Consider the following 19,400-nt stretch of genomic DNA (forward strand, 5'->3'; position numbering starts at 1 on the left):
TGTCATACAGATGTAAACATTCAGAATACTGACCGAAAAGAAAAAAAAATAAATGCACACAAACACACATTTACAAAAACATAACGAAAATATACATGAGATTAGGTTTGCAACAAATGGGGTAAAAACAGCTTTACAATAATGGCAACCAGATAAAGCACTTTCTTTGAACAGTACAGGGATGACAGACATATCTCTATAGTCTAAATTATTCTGCAACTATCAACTAGAGTACAAAGCAAAATAGTATGTGCTATAAAATAAAAAAGCAGCTCCTGTATAGTTTTTTTTTAAAAAAAGCTTTTTGTGAAAAAGCATGAGGACCGAAGACAACTGGATTTGTATAATCAGTAACATTTTGGCTACATGGGCCCCTGACAGTCTGATGACTTCTTGTTGTAGGACTCTTCACATTGTTCTGGGCAACACAGATGGACAGCTAGTTTGAACTCTGTTCAGAGGGAATCAGTCCCTGAGGCAGAATAGCAGGCCTCACCACCACAGCCCCAATGCATTCAAGTCCCTATACTAAGGTTTAGCATAAACATCCACAACAATTTAAAACAAAAACTCTAGGGCTTCACCCATACCATTGAGAAGGTACGAAAGCAGAGGCCACAGCAAATTCCTCCTTTGCAATGATGCAAGTATTAATCAAAGAAAGGGGTTCCAGCAACTTTTATCTTAACTTTTAACTTCACTATAAAGCACCATTGGAAACAGCTTGTTTCTGCATATTACTTTGAGCTAAGATCTTCCAAGGTCTAGAAGTCAACTATAATTTCTACAGCTCATCCCAGAAACACACAACACCTCAAAGTCTTTATAGCAACCGGGCTCAACCTTACAGGCTTGTTTTCAAGTTTCTTCTTCAAAGCAGACCTTAGCAGGGAAATATTATATATATATATATATATATATATATATATATATATGCTGTTTCCCCCACCATTTCTGCTATTCTTGCTTTGGGGAAGGAAAACATTTTCCTTTTGAAAATGAATTTGCACCAGAATGCTCTTATTCACATGCCCATTCCTTACTTAAATGTCTTTATACACCTCAGGCAGGAATATGCATATCATGTAGAAGGGGGATTAGGGATTTGCAGTATCTTTCCTTTCCCTGTTCCAAAAGTGCTACTTGGGGAAATAAATCCTTTGTGATTAAAAAACACAAAACAAAACGAAAAAAATGTTTACATGTGCAAGTTCTAATCCTGACCAGGGGTATAGGAGTATCCCATCATCAAGATGCTTACAACTGAAATTTGCACTTTACACCACAATAATCATGTACTAAATAACGTAGTCTATTTGCACATAGGCAGACACATGTAGAAATCAGGAAACTAGGAACCTACTCATCTAGTTCAAATATGTTGGCTTTGATATATTTATATATAATATTGAATGAACACCTATAAAATACCTGACCCACAATTTACTTCGGAATTTCTTTTATTTGTTTTAGCCCAAAGATGAATATTCATTTTTTTGGGATAATGATATGAGGACAATCAGATTTTGAAAGGGCACCGAAAAGAGCAAAGAGACAGAAAAATGATGTTCTTTGGACTTGGGTGATAGACTCCATGCACTATCAACACTTGGTTCTCCAATTCAGCATGTGAAAAAATCCAAACATACAGAAGGACACTTTTCGTTATTCCCAGTAAGCATTTTGCAGGCAGTGTTCAACAGGGATGGAACTGACAGTGAGCTCAATATCACATCAGCCTCAACTGTTCTTCCAACATGTGTCAGTTACTGTGTGATAGTTTTCAATCTGCTGGTGTAGGCAGTATCTGACAATGGGATAGCAGCGATTGAATTTGGTTGAATTTGGAAGAAGTTGGCATGCAAGTGTCTATTGTGTTGTGAAGATAAGAGCATGATCTTCAAAATTTAAGATGAAATCTGAGCCAAGTCAATCATAAAGACGTCGTTGATGAAAAACAAAAACAAAAACACCATCCATGTACAATCTGATGCTCAGTTAAACTAAGAGTCCGTGGGCACTTACATTTCACTCCTTGGGAAGAGCTGGTTACGTACATTGCTACCTTTCTCAGTCATTAATTTTGTTGATTTAAATGTGAAACACAGAAGAACTCAATCACCAAGTCATAGCCAAAGACCAGGCAGGCCTTTCTTTGCTTTGCTTTCTTAAGACAAAGTATCTTCACTATCTGCAATTTGTAAATAAAAATGGTATCTCTATCGATTAAAGAAAAGTTTGGCAATATTACAATAATAAATAGGAAAGAAAAAAACATACACCATAGCTTGTTATTTACCAAGATAAAACATCCAAGTGTTTTTGTTGGTGTCAGGAATGTAATTTTTGCTCATTCCTGTTAACTTTTAAAGACAGCTTTTTAGGGAATGCCAAAAAGTTTACATTGACTAAAGTGATCCCATGTGAAATTATCTGCTAATCTTACCTTGGATGTAGATGATTTTCCCCACTTTTAAAAAGTTCTACGGCCATGAGCAACCAGCGGGTTAATGGCACTCCATATTTCGTGCTCTGTAATCTGAAGTTAAGTGGGCGAGGTTTTGTTTGCTTTCATCTTCCCAGTGTGTGTGGTTTGTATGTGCTTTTGAACTTCTTTTTGGGAATAGAGCCTCCTGAACTAGCAATAGGGTGACCCAAGCATATGGAATGTTGCTCAACTACTCAACGCTTGGACTTTACTGGATACACTCTGAAGACAAATGCCAAAGATGCAGTATCCCTTTTTCAAAAGTAGTTCCAACCCTGCCCCTCGCACCTAGATATGGGGCACAAAGCAAATTATGCAATAATGCATCTATTTTGAAAGGCTGTAATGCAGACTGAGAATCCAGGGCTGGGAGGGATGTGACATGGTTCAGAAAATTGTCATGCTTAAGCCTTCTGCAGTTCCTTTTGCCATCAGGGACACTAGTGCAAAGAGATGGGTGACCCCTGAAATGCTAGAGGATAGGATGCAGTGATATCATTAATAATCTTTAATTATATATGTGGTCATTGAATTGCACTGAATAGAATGTCTAATATTTACATTCTCAACCCATTTATGCATGCATATGACATTTTGATTGCTTTTACTTTCAGGGCATTTTTTTTTCATATTTGCTCTTCAAAGCCATCCATGAAGCTCCCAAATCTTATTGATTTATGGTCCTTCTTTGGCCAAGGATTCTTATACTATCTGGGGATTAAGGGCTGGAACCAGAATATTGGTTCTCCGAGGCCCATGATACAATTTCAGATGTAGGACACATTTCACTACAATCTGTGTACAAAATCCAAGGTAAATTCAGATTTTTCTGCCAGTCTCTGAGAAAGTATATTAAGAAGGGAGGAATGAGAACAGGGACAGTTGGTTTCATCGATGGCATAACTCCTTTAATGTACCATTTATGATATGAGTAAATACAAGGAATCACACACTTAACTTAGATTCCCCATTCCAAATAGGACTTAATCATTGTAGTCATGGCAGGTCCAAGAAATGTCACTGTAAAAAACACTTGTCGTGATGGTAAATTTATAGAAAAAAAAATGTGTGATCAACATTAGTCATTTTTATTGTTCTCTTTCTACACTTGCAGTTCTGGTGATTAGACAGTTTAAAAATGTCCTTTTTCTAGTTACACCTGGGCAAGAAAAAGGCAAAAAGGAAATGGGGCAGTGACCTGTATACCCATATACAAAAACTTTCCAAAGGTTGGAATGGCAACTAAACATGTAAAGGGACATGCTGTTGAGCCATTCAGATGGGCTATCTCCTCCCTTTCTGAGAAATGCAAGGACATAATAGCCTAGAGAAGAAATGATAATCTGTTCCAAAGTAAAAAATAAATTAGCATACAAGCCACTGCAGTTTCAATTTGCTGTTGTTGATGCTGTTTGGCTTTTCCAAGTTGAAAAGGGATACTGCACCTTTCACTCAGCTCTTACCGTACAACCAGGCAAGCTACACAGAGTTTTGAAGGACCTATGCAGTCATCATGGCAGAAGGCTCCACAGCCTTTGCACACGATCATGGCTTTGAGCCGGCAAGAGCATTTCAGTTCCAACTCATCTGCATTGCTGCTGTCCGCAAAGTTCTGAACGGGCATCTGAGCATTTGGACCAGGCAGGGCTGTGCCAGGACTGGAGCCACTTCCCAAAATCCCAATGGACTTTTCAATTGCGGACGCTGCCCTTTTGAAGCTTGTGCTCCCAAAGTGTATTGTTGGATAATTTCCACAGAGCTGCTGTGGCTGTGGCACCTGCATTTTCTGAGCAGCTAATTGGGTGAAAGGCTTCTGTGGCTCAGAAAGCAAATAGGAAGAGAAATCTGCATTTTTTAGCGCAAATGCTTTTAACTGTTCTTTCATTTCATTCTGGTCATAGGAAACTTGTTTCATGCCCAGTTCACAGCTGCTGCTTAAACCTTCCTCAAAAGAAAGTGGTTCTGATTTTATATTGCTACATATGCCCGTGGACTGTGGCCAACTAAGTCTCTTAGTGGTTTCCATGGTAACTGGAGGTTGCTTTTGATCAGATGGGCCTTCAGCATTGGGGAGAGGTGGAGGTAGTGGAGGTGGAGGTGGAGGAGGCGGGGGCAAGGCCAAGGGTGGAGGGGGTGGGGGTGGAGGAGGTGGGGGTGGTGGCAATGGAGGATGCACTAGGGCTTTGTTAGGCATTGCGTGTGCAGCCCCTCCCACATCCTCAGCTTCTTTTGTGGGCATATTGGGTGATAGCATATTGGCTAGCCTTAGCTGGTGAGATGCTGATGGAAGACCAGCTTCTCCCAATCCCTTTTGTTCAAGATGCCTATTGAAGGCAAATGTATTACAACCCACTGGAGTCTTAGAAGAGGACTGTAATAGAGCTGCAGTGGGAATGGGGCCCCTGGCAGCCATGGGCATTTGGTAAAACTGCTGCCTGTGTGAGGTACCGGCATCAGGGTGGAAGCTGCCATTTTTGTCAACATGGAATAGGTTCTGCTGGAAGCTACATGCAGGGAGCAGCCGCTTTTGCTGTTTGACCTCAGGGCTGTGGACAATTCTGCTCTGCACGGAGTGCTTGTTGATCCATTCTTGTTTAAATGGCTGGCTGTGACCTAGTGGAGTGGTGCTGGGGTTCAGGACACAGGCCACCCCTTTCACATCAGTGTCCACCAGTAACTTCCCTGGCTCACATTTAACTTGAGTGTGTTCCCCCACAGTCCTGGCCACTCTCTTTTTGGGATGGTTTTCTCGCTTTCTCATTTGGAGTGGTGCAAGAGTCCCGGCCAAGTAGCCCTTACCATCTGGATTTGGGGAGTTCAATGGCGCTTCAATGACGTTCCTCTCCGGGGCTGTTTTACCCACTGAGGTAGTCTGGAGGGGTAAAGGAAGCCTGTTGATTTCAAGCTTGGCTCCCAGTCTGGGCTGTGGCAACACTTTTTCCAAAGGCAGGTTGCCCTGCAGTAACTGTGTCACCAGGGGGTTGTTGGCCTCCACAGACGACAGGCGGCAGCCTGAGCTTCCTGCACTAGGCACTCTTTTCAGGGTGTCTGTGGCCAAGGAAATCACCTCTTCCATGGGACTCGAGGTGGAAGCCTTCAGGGCCTGTGTTTGTGGTCCACTAGCGGCCACGTCAGCAGCTGGAGGAGGCAGCTCGGGGCTGGGAAAGTCTTCTGTGTCCATTCTGAACCCCTTTTCCATTTCATGAGGTTCGGATTTCACAGGAAGAGTGACACTGGTTATGAGACTCCTGGAGTGAAGTTCTGACATGTGTGGATAGCTTGCGTGTTCAGCTTTGATTGCCTTTGGACAGCTCTGCTCTGGATATTCTTTCTGTTTACTGGCGCTGGAGTGACCAACCAGAGGCTGTCCTGCGCTTCTCATCGCATCCTCATTCCAGCAAATCCGGTTTCCCTGGTTATACTGACTGCTACAGGTTGTGTCTGCTTCACTCTTGAAAGTGGTAGTGTTTCGTGCCTGCTCAGCAAAGCTGTGACTAGGAGTCGTCACCTCATTCAACTTCTCTGGAATGACGAGGGGCAATTCTCGGAGAGTGGGGCAGGAGCCCTGCAATGTTTTACAGTCTTGTTTGGCTGTGGAAGCACCAATGAAAGCAGAAGTGGGATCAACACTTTCATTTGTTACCTGCTCAGGCCTGCTGATCACGGACACCTGAGGACATGCCATGGGTTGTATGGATACTTCCGTCCTCACCGACCTGCTCTGCAGGTCCAAGCTGGCCTCGGTACTTTCAACGGAGACAGTCAGAGACAAACTGGAGGTCAGCGTGGTGCTGTGGTCAACGATCACTTTGCAAGGTATGGATCTGTTTATGGCTGCTGGTGCAAAGCCCCCTGGTGGCTGTTGAGGTTTTCCAGAGTTGTCTGCCCTATTTTGAGGCCCTGAATTTTTGTCCATGCTCTCAGCACTTAACTTAGGAGGACTATCGTAAGAGTTTATAGTTAGCATATTTCCAGTAAACATTGTAACAGGTGGGTGTGCAACCAGCGGGTCGGTGACCGCCAGTGAATCACTGCTGCTGAGGGTGGTTCTTACAGTGGTTCCCATGGATATGGTAGCCTGTTCTTCACTCCCAGGCATGGCTAACTTCTCAGGAGGGAATCTGTTGTTAATTCCTGTTGGGGGAATCAGGACAGAACTAGTGGAGAGATGGTTTGGCAAGGTATTTCCAATGGAAGGAGTTGGCACAGAGGTGTAATGACTGGAGACTAAGTTAGTAGGGTTGCTGCTTGCTAAAAGCATGGGTTTATCATCCATGGAGCTTGACAGACCGGCACCTTCTGTTGTGGCTGGAATGGAAGTGCTGTCAATACATTTTGGTATAATGGCTATGCATGAAGTGTCCGTTCCCTGGATGGTTTTTAACATGTTTATATTACAAGCAGAAATGGTTGTGTTTGCACTGTCAACAGACATTAAGACAGAGGATTTGTCAACAGGACTCACAAAGGGATGTTCTTTAATTGTTCCTGACATAGCAGTGCTGCAGACAGACACAGGGACAGAATTTTTATTAAAAAGTATGGGCACACTACTATTTTCAGAAGAGGTAGATGAAACAATTTTCTCAGATAAATGTGATATGGGGATGTTTTCGTCAGAACTGTGCACAGATAAGTCAGTGGCAGTTTCTGGAAGTGGAGTTGGGTTAAGAGGCTGCTGTAATACAGTGGGGATCTCCCGAAGGTGTGTCGACTTGTTGCTAGGAGATCTGCAGTTTGGATTGACAATAATGACACCAGTGGAGCCTTCCATTTTTGTTTCAGGGTTAGAAGTGACTTCCAAATTTGGAGGTCCTTCCTTGGAGCTAAGTGGAGGCAACCGGGTCTCTTTAGTGGTCGGGAAAAGATGGGCTCGAGCTTGATGCTTGGCAAAGAGCTTAGCCTTGGTCTGCTCTTTGATATGGGCCAGGGTTCTTGCTTTGCTGCCTTCTCCTGGGCTTCCCATGGCTCCGGAGACAATGCTGGCCGCAGCTGCTACTGCAGCAGCTGCAGCAGCCTCGCGCTGGGCCCGGGCTTGTTGGGCCCTGGCTTTGATATCAGCGAGGGTTCTGGCTCCTGTGTTCCTTCCTCCACTGACAGATGTGCTAGTGGATGCTCGAGACTCTGCTTTGGAGACTGGTTGGCTCTTGATAATAAACGGTGGTCCAATTTTGGAAAGTTGGATCTGAAAGAGGTAAGAATGGAAAGATTAAGTGTTTCCATGAACATGACCCATGAAAAGGAAGTAAAAAGGTGGTAGAAGATGCTGTTTTCTCTTGTAATTGGAATGAACTATGCCTCAACCCCTCACAGGGCATTTAAGATTAATAATAGGTATAGTATGAAGTTAAGTGAACCTTTTAATCTCTAGAAACCTCAACCACTAATTTTATTCAGCCAGGAAGTACTATGTTTCCTTAAATGTCATAAAAATGAGAATAAAACCCATGCTTTTTTTTGTTGATCGTGGGGCTTGAACTCTGGGCCTGGGCACTGTCCCTAAGCTCTTCACCTCAAGGTGAGCACTCTACCTCTTGAGCCACAGTGCCACTTCCAGTTTTCTAGTGGTTTATTGGAGATCAGAGTCTCATGGACTTTTCTGCCTGGGCTGGCTTTGAAATGTGATCCTCAGATCTCAGCCTCCTGAATAGCTAGGATTAGAGGCATGAGCCACTGGCACCTGGCAATGCATGCTTTTTTAAAAATGAGGCTAGTCAAACATATTTAAAGATATAGCTGTTTAAAATAGCCTCCTTAATGAAATGGAAACACACACACACACACACACACACACACACACACACACACACACACACACACACACACAAAACTGGGATGCTTATTCTGTTTGAATTTATCTATCTTAATTTGACCCAAAGAAAAAGCACTAGCCAAAGGAATATAAGACCACAATTCTCATTCTGGCTTTGAAAACAGATTCTATGTGGTCCTAGGCAAGTTGCCTGCATGCTTCAGTTTCCAGGAACTCTAGGAGCCAAGGATTATATAGTTGTCTCAGTTCCCATACCAACTAACATGCTAGTTTGTACATGTATAAGGAGCACACTATTCTTGTAACTCAGTTGTAAAATGAAATGAGTTATTTATGGTCTATTTCCTTCAATAGAGCTATTATAAAGATAGAATGAGGCTATATTCGTGAAAGGGCACTGCTTTCTAAGGGGGTTATATTATCATTATATTTTCATAAAAGCAAGGGTAAATCTGAGTTTTTTGTTCTTCAAATTAAATATGGGTCGGGCAGTTTCACTTGATACTGATATTCCACTAGCCTTGAATTCTGTATACATCATAATCTATACTGGTCACCTACATATGATAGGAAAGAGATTCATTCTGTCAGCAAATTCATGAGACACATATACATACTTAGACTATTACCACTTGACACATACTATAGCATTTACTTCCATCTAGAATTAGGTTTTGGACACCAGACAGATGAGCTTATCTTTCTGAGCAACCTTTTTCTTATTTTCCAAAAGTTTCTGAAGCTTAACCTTTAATCTATAGCTAGGAGGATGTGAATTTGGCAAGAAGATTCTATTTTTCCTTAAAAAAATTCCCATTGTCGAAGAAAATAAAACACATTAAAATTAAATATAAATCTCTTTAACCAGGAGCTTAAGGGAAACATCCAATGTCTACTTAGTATCTGTCTCTTTAATTTCAATGTAGTCTAGTTGCAAAAGGTCTTATCACTTTGAAAACAAATCTTTACCACCAATCAGGCTGATCTTCTTTAAAACACTTCCTCTGGGATGGATGTTTGTATTTTTCTATGTTTCAGAAAGTAAAATGTATGTGTTAAGTTGAAGTAGATTGTTCATCCTTTTATATGCTGACTTTCTCAACAGCAGCTGTTTTAAATAGAATAACTAATAGTGACATTCTTAAAAGTCAACCTTGTAGAGATAATGAATCACCTATGACATTGATATAAAAGTACAAAATAAAGAGAAAGTTATTTTTAAAATCTTGAAGTATTTATAATTTGGACAAATCTTGTAATGGTAAAATGATCCACTTTTTATGCTTACAAATGCAAAGAGCTTAGATAAAAGCACCAAATAAACATCAGAGTAGAAAAAAATTAATTAAATGAAAGTTTCTTTATTTAACTTTAATTTACAGTTTATTCAAACAGATCATATTTATATAAAAGATTTGTTTTTTGAAATGTTTGTCCATAAGGCTTTTAATTTTGTGGATTTAAAGACTTCATTATTATCTTGGGAATTAAAAATAAGATATATCTACATATATATGTATATATATAATTTATCTATAGCACTTTCCCTCAGATTTCATAAGGTGACTTTCAATCATTTATTTAATACATATTTAATGAGACTTTACCACAAGCCAGGACCTCTCTATTAGGTGAAAATGGTCTTTAGTAACTTTTGGAAAAATTAATAAAAGTTTAATATATAATATATAATGTGTACATATATAATATAATGTATGTATAATATAAATATAGGTATATTTCACCTTCATTTCCTAGAGCTGGTTTCTGGCTTTTGTCTACATTTTATAATCCTACTACATTTTATAATCCTCTGAATTATTTTATCTCAGTTTTCCAAGGTGATGTAGATCACGATCTGCCCCTTAGAATCTCCAAGTTTTTTGGTGGTTTATAGGTCTCTCTCCCCAGTTTTTTCCCCCCTTTAAATACTGATACCCAATTATATGCATATCTCTAAACCTCTCAATGTATGTATTTTAAAAGTAACATATATAATTAGATTGGGTCGTAGGAGGATACAACTATAAAATGATAGATAAGTAAGCTTGGAAGAAGAAAATAAAATATTATTCTTCGACGATAACTTTCTGAATAGGAAAAGCCTATCCATGGAGTTGCCTTGTTTCATTATTATTAAACTAATTACTACTGCTAATAGTACTGTACCTTGAGAGGGGGAACCCTGGGTTCCTCTCTTGGAGGCTGCTCTTTCTCGGCTGGGCTGCTGTTTGGAAGGTTCCGCACTGGCTGATCATCTTCTATTCTGGCTCTCTTTTCCTTACAGATTCCAAAGCTATGCTGCTCTGCAGTTTTCCTCTTCGATATCTCTGATTCTCTGCTTTCATTTCTTATCCCATCAGGTGACTTGGAGGGTTCCGATGACTTGGAAGGATGTGAAGTCTCTAACCGATTCTGTGTGCTTCCTTGCTTATGGATTTTATTTCTTGAGCCTTCTGCAAATGAAGCCTTATCAACAGATGGGATATACTGCTTATCCTGGAACTTGACCGATGGAAGTTCATTTCCTTTAGTCTCTGGCTCTTCAGAAAAGACAGATAATTCCAACGGTGAGGAAATTCCTTTCTTTTCTGTTCTTTGAAGGACAGTATGATTTTTAACTTTCATCATTTCTGTAGGAGGAAGTTCTGGGATTGAAGAAGGGTAAGGCTTCTCAATTTCAACATGAGATTTACAAGGCTGCTGACATGGGGTTTTGTTGTGCAATTCTTCAGCTGGAAATGCATCAGGAGTAATGGAAGAAGAACCTATTTTGATGGGTTCAGGAGTGTTGGATAGAGGCCTCTGCTGGGAGATGAGGCTCTCTCCTGGAGAGCTGACAGGGGCAGAAGTTTCATCTTTCTGTGGGGAAAGAGCTTCCTCAGATATGGAAGGTGACTTTCTCTGTTGATGCATCATTCTTTCGCTCATGGAAGAATTAGAAACGGGGGAAGTCTCTGTAGGAATTGAAAAACTGGATACAAAAGTAGTCTCAGAGTTGAGAAGCATGGAAGACACTGAAGATGTTTCTGATGTCAAAGGCAAATCAGACATTGGCGATGTGTCTGATGTTAAAGGCAGGTTAGATACTGGTGACGCTTCTGATGTTAATGGTAAGTTGGACATCAGAGATGCTTCTGATATTTCAGGTGAAGTGGATACTGGAGATATTTCTGACATTAAAGATGCATGAAGCCTTTCATCAGTGGGATTCCTCTGGTTATATTTGTCTGTATTTTCAGTGCTGGACACCTCAGAGCAAAATGTTGTTTCGAGAGAGGCTTGCGTACATGATTCTTCAGACATGGACTGGGCTTCCCCACCTGGAGATGGAAGGCTGGTACATGCTCCCTCTGGGCTTTCTGAAGAAAAGGAAGTTTCAGAGATACAAACCTTTTCAGAAAGCTGCTCATCAGGATCACTCTGTAACTCCATTTCTACAGCAACTCCTTCAATTGGAAACTGGCTTTCTAGAGAAGATGACCCTGGTTTTATTTTTAGAGTATTGGTCTCTAGTGCAGTTTCTGGTTCTTTCTGTTCTGCATCACTGACATGAGTCACAGATGAAGTAGAAGGAACCAGAGAGTCACAGACTTCCAGTTGATCAATAACAACTGACATTTCTTCCTGAAGACATTCTGATTTTTCTTCAATCTTAACTTCAATATGAGGCAAGGTTTCTAAAACATCATTCATTATAACACAAGATTCCAAGTTGTCTTCAGGAGCTGCTATTTGGGGCTCTTCATAAGAAGTGGCTGGACTTTCAGATTCCTCAGTAAACTCAGTTATTGTCTTATGATTTTCTTCTTGGCACTCACAGATGCTAGTCTCTACCTCTTCTGCGATTTCCTCCTGAATCACAGACTCCTCAGGGATCAAGATATCTTCTGATTCTAACTCTGCCATGACATCTTTAGCTGGAACCTCTACCATAGGACAAAGTGTAGCACAGAAATCAGGCTCGGAGGATGCAGAACTCTTCATGCTTTTGGATGGCTGTTCTTCCATGGGGTTCAGTACAGAAGACTCTGAAGGGCCAGTGGTCTCACAGGTGGAATTCCCTTCACCTCCATCACTGTGTGGTCCAGAAGTCAGCTTCATAGACTCCTCTCTTGACATGCCCAATCTGAAGAGAAATTAAGAGTGTCAAATTGTTGTTCAACCAGAAAAGAAGAAAGGCACAACTGGAATCTCTCACAAAGATAGTATTTAATAAAAAATAAAGATAACTAATTAATCTTCTGATCACTACATAGCATGATTAAATTATGAAAATTTGCAGTTTGTAGTTGATATGTAGTTTCTCTACTGATTTTATAGTTCTAACTCAAAAAATAGTCTACTTCTTATTAAGAAAGTCACAGATTATTATTTGTAAAGGAGATATGAACCACACCAAGTATTAATAAAAGGTATATGAAAGTTACAAGTAATAGGATATTAGAAAATATAACTCAAAAGGCAATAGAAAATATGACTTAATTTTTTTAAATCAGAAAGTAGAAAATGCTCTTCAAACAGAAAATTAAGTCAACTTTAGAGTATACAACAGAGGCAAATATAAATCAAAGAAAGATGAAGGAAACATATCCAATGCTGAAACTGAAATGACTTCTAAAGATTGGTTCTCTTAAGTCAACCTAAGTAATATTTCTCATCCACCTTATTTTTAAGCATAAATTAACAGTACAGAGATTTTTTATTTGTGATATTTGTGAAATGAATATAATGAAATTTGACAAATTCACCCAATCTATAGTACCTTTTCCCTTTGGCCCTTTCCATCTTGTTAAGATGTTTTGGTGGGTTTTACTGTAATGATTTCAAGCAAACATGAGGCGTACTTATAATATTCACCCACCACCATCTTCAAAATTCCCTTTCAACAAGTATGACATATTTTTTGAGGTCTAGATTCTATAGATAAGCAAAAGTTACACTATTTATCCTCTTGAGCTTAGTTTATCATCTTATTTTGGCATCGTGTCAAACAACACAATATGAAATTCTAATAAAGGACACTAAGACATATTTGGGGGCATCCAAGTTTCTCTACATGCTTAAATTTGTTTAAATCAAGACTTTCAGATTTATTTAAATAGATCTTTCACTGTAAAAATATTGCATGCAAGACAGTAGAGAAAATTCAAGACATAATCTAGCCTAGTGTTATGTTGTCAGGCCAAGCTAAACAGAATTTTAACCAAGTATACTGTAAATCGCAGTTGTTTATTTTTTTTTGTTTTGTTTTGCTTTTGTCACATTGACTTGCAGTATCAGCATCAGATGGCAGAGAAGTGTGCTGTTCTAAATGAAGTCATATTAGGACACATGCATTGACAAACACTAAACATTTTCCAAAGAAAGAAATACAGCTATAAGAGCATTGATACAGAAAAGATCTCAGTTAAATCCACTTCAACCTTTTACTTAAGAAAAATCCTTAAAACAAAAAGGAAATAAAATTAGCCACACTTTTTGACTGTTTATTGCTGTCCCTAAAATTCTGAAGGTTCTGAGATTATACAAAGTGATGCTTCCATGAATTATTTCTTTCTTTTCAATGTTCCCTACATTCAAAATCCAAAGTAACTATATTATAGTGAGAGAGAAAGAACAATTTACAGATAAAGCAATGTGATAAACTCGAATGAGGTCTGGGGACTGGGTCAGGAGAGATAAAACTGACACTAATTTTATCCCTATCTAGGTATAGAAATCTAGCCATGAGAAGCAGAAGTTCTATTGTTTGGCTAACAATAATATCAAATAAATAAAAACACTGCTCCCAATATTGGCTTTCCCGACCAAGGAAGAAGGGCCACCTAGCGGTCTTCAGCCTTGTCCTCCTTTCAGTTTGGGTTGGAAAAAGTATCTAAAATGTAGACTCCTGGGTTCATCTCCTACAGATTCTCAATAATTACATCTTGATGGGTTCAGAAATTTCCTCTGTAGCTTTACCATTTCTAACACGGATTTTGATAAGTTTGTAGTGATTCTATGTGAATGCAGATAATAAGCCTGCATAATTTTTCAGTTTTTAAAAGAAAATATACTAACTAGCTCTATTCAATTTAACCTAAATATATGTTTGTGTCCAGGAATCCTGATCGAGCACCCTCAGGAATAATGCTAGGGAGGAGCTTACATTCTGAGAATGTAATCCCTTCAATGTCAGACTACATTCCCTGAGGAGATCTGAGTGTGCCTCCTGGCAAAGTGTTTTCCCCTTGACAGTAGAAATTTTGTAAAACGAGGTTCCAAAGCACAAAGTTTTGATATCTGCACCCACGTCTCCACCTTTAACACAAAACAACACTGTTTAAATCTTAGCCAGAAGCAGGGGATGGGGTGGGGTGGGGGTTAAAGCCAAATTTCTCTATTATGGAGGACCTGGAGTTACTGTCAGTATCTCCTAAACATCTCCTTTCTTAGAGATCAGATTTTGTGAGGCATCAATTCTGCACAAGCATACTGTATTTCCAGTAAACAAGCAGTGGTGAAAATGCTGCCATGCTAGTTCAGCTACTAGCACACTACATGTGGTTGGTACTTAAACAAAGGAACAGTACATGCACATACACATATAAATGAAAACCAGGCTGCACTTGAAACAGAACACCGATAAAGTAAGGGATAATGACCCAGGATTTCCCTAACACAAGAGCTAAACAAATAATAAATTGGCTATGTACAATCAATATGTTTGGAGAGAATGTGAGACTTAAATATGTGAGTAAAACTACTTTTCTTTACAAGATTCATTAAAGAACATAGTTGGCTAAAAAACTAGGGGAATTTTGCAACAACAAAAAAAACCTACTTATGAATGCCAAAATTGACTTCTGTAGGATTTCATGTGCTATTTTCAGTCTAAAATGAATTTTCATGAACAAGTTATAAACCTTTTAAAATGCATTTTAAAAAATTTAAGTGCTGATATACCACTATAATTTTACCCACAATTTCTTACGCTGAGGGACTATTGCCTTTTATCACAGGTTTATTAAGTTTTACAGCATATGAGTGTGCCATGTGAAGCAGGGAATTACATTTTCATTTCCTTGTAGGAGAAAGGAGAAAAAAATGCTCTCATACTTACTTTTCCCCATAAAATCTCTCAAAGAATTTTTCTTTCCAAGGCTCTGTTTTCTTTTCCTTCTCAATTTCTTGCCTTATTCGTAATTGCATTTCTGGGGTAAACTCTCCTAGAAAGAAAATGGTCGATGAATTGAATAAAAATACTCACATCTTTTGCCAATTAATAAAGAAAACATGTAATTCATTTGAGTAGAATTTTATAGATATTGATGTTAAAAGGGATGACTAATGATAATATTTCTACTGCTCTTTTTTTATGAACATCACTCAAATAGTCATTTCATGTTAGATGAACTCCAAATCATTTAGCAAATGTATTATATGTTAGGACCTGCAATGAAAGTATGTACATCCACTGCTGTGAAGAAAATCTGTCTGGTAAGAGTAGAAAATACATAAATGCCTGTGAAATAATGTCCACACAATGTGTAAGTCAAAAAAATACATGAAACTATAGGGCAATGCACTTAATTATGTCTAAATCAATTAAAGAGGTTTACCTACAAGAGTTGATTCATGAGTTAGCTTAGAAAGATGATTAAATTACAAGACACAGGAATATGAATATATTTATATTCTTTTGAAAGCCCACTAATGAGCAGGGCACAGAATTAAATGAAATAGGAAAGGAAGGGTAAGGCCAATTACCCAGTTATGATTCAAAAAGAGATATGCATACCCTACAAGAGATAGAAAGAAAGCCTGGTGGCATTCAATGGAAGAGGAAAAAGGCTAAATAAATGGTTTACAATGAAAGACCTGACAATATGGAGAGGAACTTTCAGGATTCCAGCTCAAAGCCTGCTGAACAGTGAAGACAAGGGATGAAGATTACAATTGGGCCAGGACCAGTGGGAATGCTGAAGAGGGATCAAACTGAATTAAAAATTCATGATGAGATAAAGAATGAGGGATATAGGTACCATTAAGATTTTAAGCTCGTGGACTCTGAGGATGGTAGTGACAGTGAAGTAAGAAAAACGGAAAGAAGAGCAGATATGAAATAGAAAGCAGTACATTTAATATGGAGTATTTTAGTGGCAAGATGCCTGTTATTAGCTGAAGTCCAGTAAGTATTTAAAAATAGAATATTGGAGATCAAAAGAGTCAGATTTGGAAGTTCTTGGTATAGGGGAAATAGTTAGAATAAAGGTCATGAACATGGTTTATTGGAAAATATTTATGTTTTATAAAGTACTGAAGATATAAATATATCATCAAATGAAAGAATAGGAGTTCTAGAAGGAATCTGAAAAAGGACTGTTAGAAATATAGCCCCTAGAGCAATTTAAAATGTTTCATAAAAAAAAAACACTGCAGATGATTCACATTAGACCGGGTAAAACAGAAACGAGATGGAGAAATGACATGACATGCAAGAACTGAGAAGAAATTAGACTTTTAAAATAGAAACTTTAGAAAATAGAAACATATTAATATTCTCTAGAATGATTATTTTGTTAGTTATAGTGGGGCAAAAACTGGATAGGTAAACAATAAGAATGAGGTAGCATTGACCCTTTTTAGTCTTACAAAAACTTGGTGTTTTAAGGAAATACATGTTGAGGTGTAATTTAAATATAAAAAGAATTAAAAGAAGAATTCTTAGATTCGGAATACCTAAACAGGGAACAAAACTCTATAACTAAAATTATACTTCAAAGAAAATCATACTACATCAAATTTTAAATTATATCATTGATCATATCATGTTACTTAAAAGTATTTGATATAAAAAGTTCTGGTGGCTCATGTCTAACTACTCAGGAGGCTGAGACCTGAGGATCATGGCTCAAAGCAGCCTGGGCAGGAAAGTCTGTGAGATTCTTATCTCCAATTAATCCCCAGAAATCCAGAAGTGGTATTGTGGCTCAAAGTGGTAGAGCAGTAGGCTTGAGTGAAAGAGTTTGGGGACAGTGCCCAGGCCCTCACTGATGAAAGCATCACAACTGATGAAAGAAAGAAAGAAAGAAAGAAAGAAAGAAAGAAAGAAAGAAAGAAAGAAAGAAAGAAAGAAAGAAAGAAAGAAAGAAAGAAAGAAAGAAAGAAAGAAAGAAAGAAAGAAAGAAAGAAAAGAAAGAAAAGAAGGAAGGAAGGAAGGAAGGAAGGAAAGAAGAAGGAAGGAAAGAAAGAAAGAAAGAAAGAAAGAAAGAAAGAAAGAAAGAAAGAAAGAAAGAAAAGAAAGGAAGGAAGGAAGGAAGGAAGGAAGGAAGGAAAAGAAAGAAGGAAGGAAGGAAAGGTTCTAGTATAACAGAAGAATTAAGAATTGGAGTAGGATGTCATTTGTTAAGTAAATTAAATTTATTTCAGGGAGGAAAAGGACTTGCACATCAAAGAAAAGTACAAAACTCAATACGTAAGCAAACTCCAATAGGTCCCATAATAACAGAAAACTGAAATTTACCTTCTGCCAGTCGCTGCTTCCACCCCTGTGCTGCATATGCAAAGAATTCATTATTTAGAGCTGAATTGCTGAGGCGTAAAATTCCATCACTTCCCATCTAGGAAATAAGCCGACAAAAACAAGATTCCATCAGGAATAATTCAAAGCAAAAGTATGCAGAAAGGCAGCAAATCTGAGTGGGGTTTGGTATGGGGAGTACAAGGAAGGGAATGAGGGAGAAGGAAGGGAAGAAAGAAAAGGTGGGGGGGCGGGATATGGGAAGGGATAAGAAGGGGAAACAAAGGAGGAGGCAACAATGCTTGATAAGAAATGTACTCATTATCTTGCCCATGTAATTGTAACTCCTCTGTATGGTATTTTCATAATAAAATTTTTTTAAAAGAAAGAAAAGGTAATCTCCTAGGATATATATGTGTATATATATCTATATATCTATATATATATCACACTATATGCATTATGCTTGCTGAAGGAAGGTACAGAAAAATTAGAGTATTATCTTCAGTTGGTTTCTTAGTTATGGAATGACAATAAAAGATAAAAATATAGATAATGCCAAACATTTGTTAAGTGGGAGTTAAGCATCTCAAAATGTGAAAACTGTGTGAAGTATCTGGGTGGACAGGATGGGTTAGGGAGAATTTGACCTAAGAGTTGGGAATGGAGTAGGATCAAGCGACTGACAGGATTTGAACAAAAGAGTTGGAGTTTAAAGCATATATGTTCAGATAGCATGGACTTTATTGTAAATCAGAGCATCATAACCAATCAGTACTGGACCATTTCTGATGGTATCTTTGAGAATATTTGCTGTGTGATATTCATAAGGTCTGACAGCTGTGGCCCCTAGTACTTTTCAAAGATTGCCACCATACTCTAGATATCCTAAAAACATACTCAGATTTCTTATCCCTGTGCTTTGGCTTGGGATTTTTCTCCACAGTCCCTTGACAGTAACTTTAAAGATTTAATGCAATTCCCTCAGGTAGAGTGCTTGCCTAACATGCATAAAGCCCTGGCTTCAATTCCTCAATACCATATAAACAGAAAAAAGCCAGAAGAGGTGCTGTGGCTCAAGTTGTACAGCGCTAGCCTTTAGCAAAACAAGCTCAGGGACAGTGCCCAGGCCCAGTTCAAGCCCCAGGTCTGGGGGGGAAAAGAGAAAAAGAGAATGTTGACTTAAAAGTCCATACTTTATACCATCTAATGTACATCTGATACTTCTGAACTGGATCATGACCAATGAAATATAGAAAGATAGAGATCATGGACAAATATGAGATACACTGATGATATTAACAGAGAGGCCACAGATTTGATATTTTTCGTTTCATCTACGAAGAAACCAATAGCCATGCTAATAAAATAGTGCATTAGAAGATTTCAAGCGATGTTTCACTCATGCATTGATTATTCTCAATAGATACCTATAAGGCCAGTCAGATAATGTGCCTGGTACTTGTAAAGTGTTGGCAATAAAATGGCAATAAAGAAAATGCCCTTATTCTTATGTGGTGAATAAACTCCATATGTAGCAGATGTGTCTATTGTTTGTCAATTTTTCTACCCACCTGAGGTCATCAGCCTCTCATCTTATGAGGGGAAAATGTCCCAGGTTTCTCATCCGTTGA

The 19,400-nt window shown here is 38.6% G+C and overlaps 1 protein-coding gene across 1 annotated transcript in view; it reads right to left on the reverse strand.

The window, feature by feature from the left end:
- Positions 1-961: 961 nt before the first annotated feature.
- Asxl3 (ASXL transcriptional regulator 3) overlaps positions 962-19,400 on the reverse strand; it is a 97,037-nt gene continuing 78,598 nt past the window's right edge. The window contains exons 7-10 of the mRNA XM_070029361.1: positions 17,770-17,866; positions 15,367-15,472; positions 10,431-12,390; positions 962-7,673 (exon numbers count right to left, since the gene is read on the reverse strand). Coding sequence (XP_069885462.1) covers positions 3,948-7,673; positions 10,431-12,390; positions 15,367-15,472; positions 17,770-17,866 — 5,889 coding nt within the window. The 3' untranslated portion in view covers positions 962-3,947. The remainder of the gene's footprint in view (positions 7,674-10,430; positions 12,391-15,366; positions 15,473-17,769; positions 17,867-19,400) is intronic.

The sequence above is a fragment of the Dipodomys merriami genome, unplaced genomic scaffold, assembly GCF_024711535.1.
Source record: "Dipodomys merriami isolate MVZ:Mamm:240054 unplaced genomic scaffold, mDipMer1.0.p SCAF_2, whole genome shotgun sequence".
NCBI lineage: Eukaryota > Metazoa > Chordata > Mammalia > Rodentia > Heteromyidae > Dipodomys > Dipodomys merriami.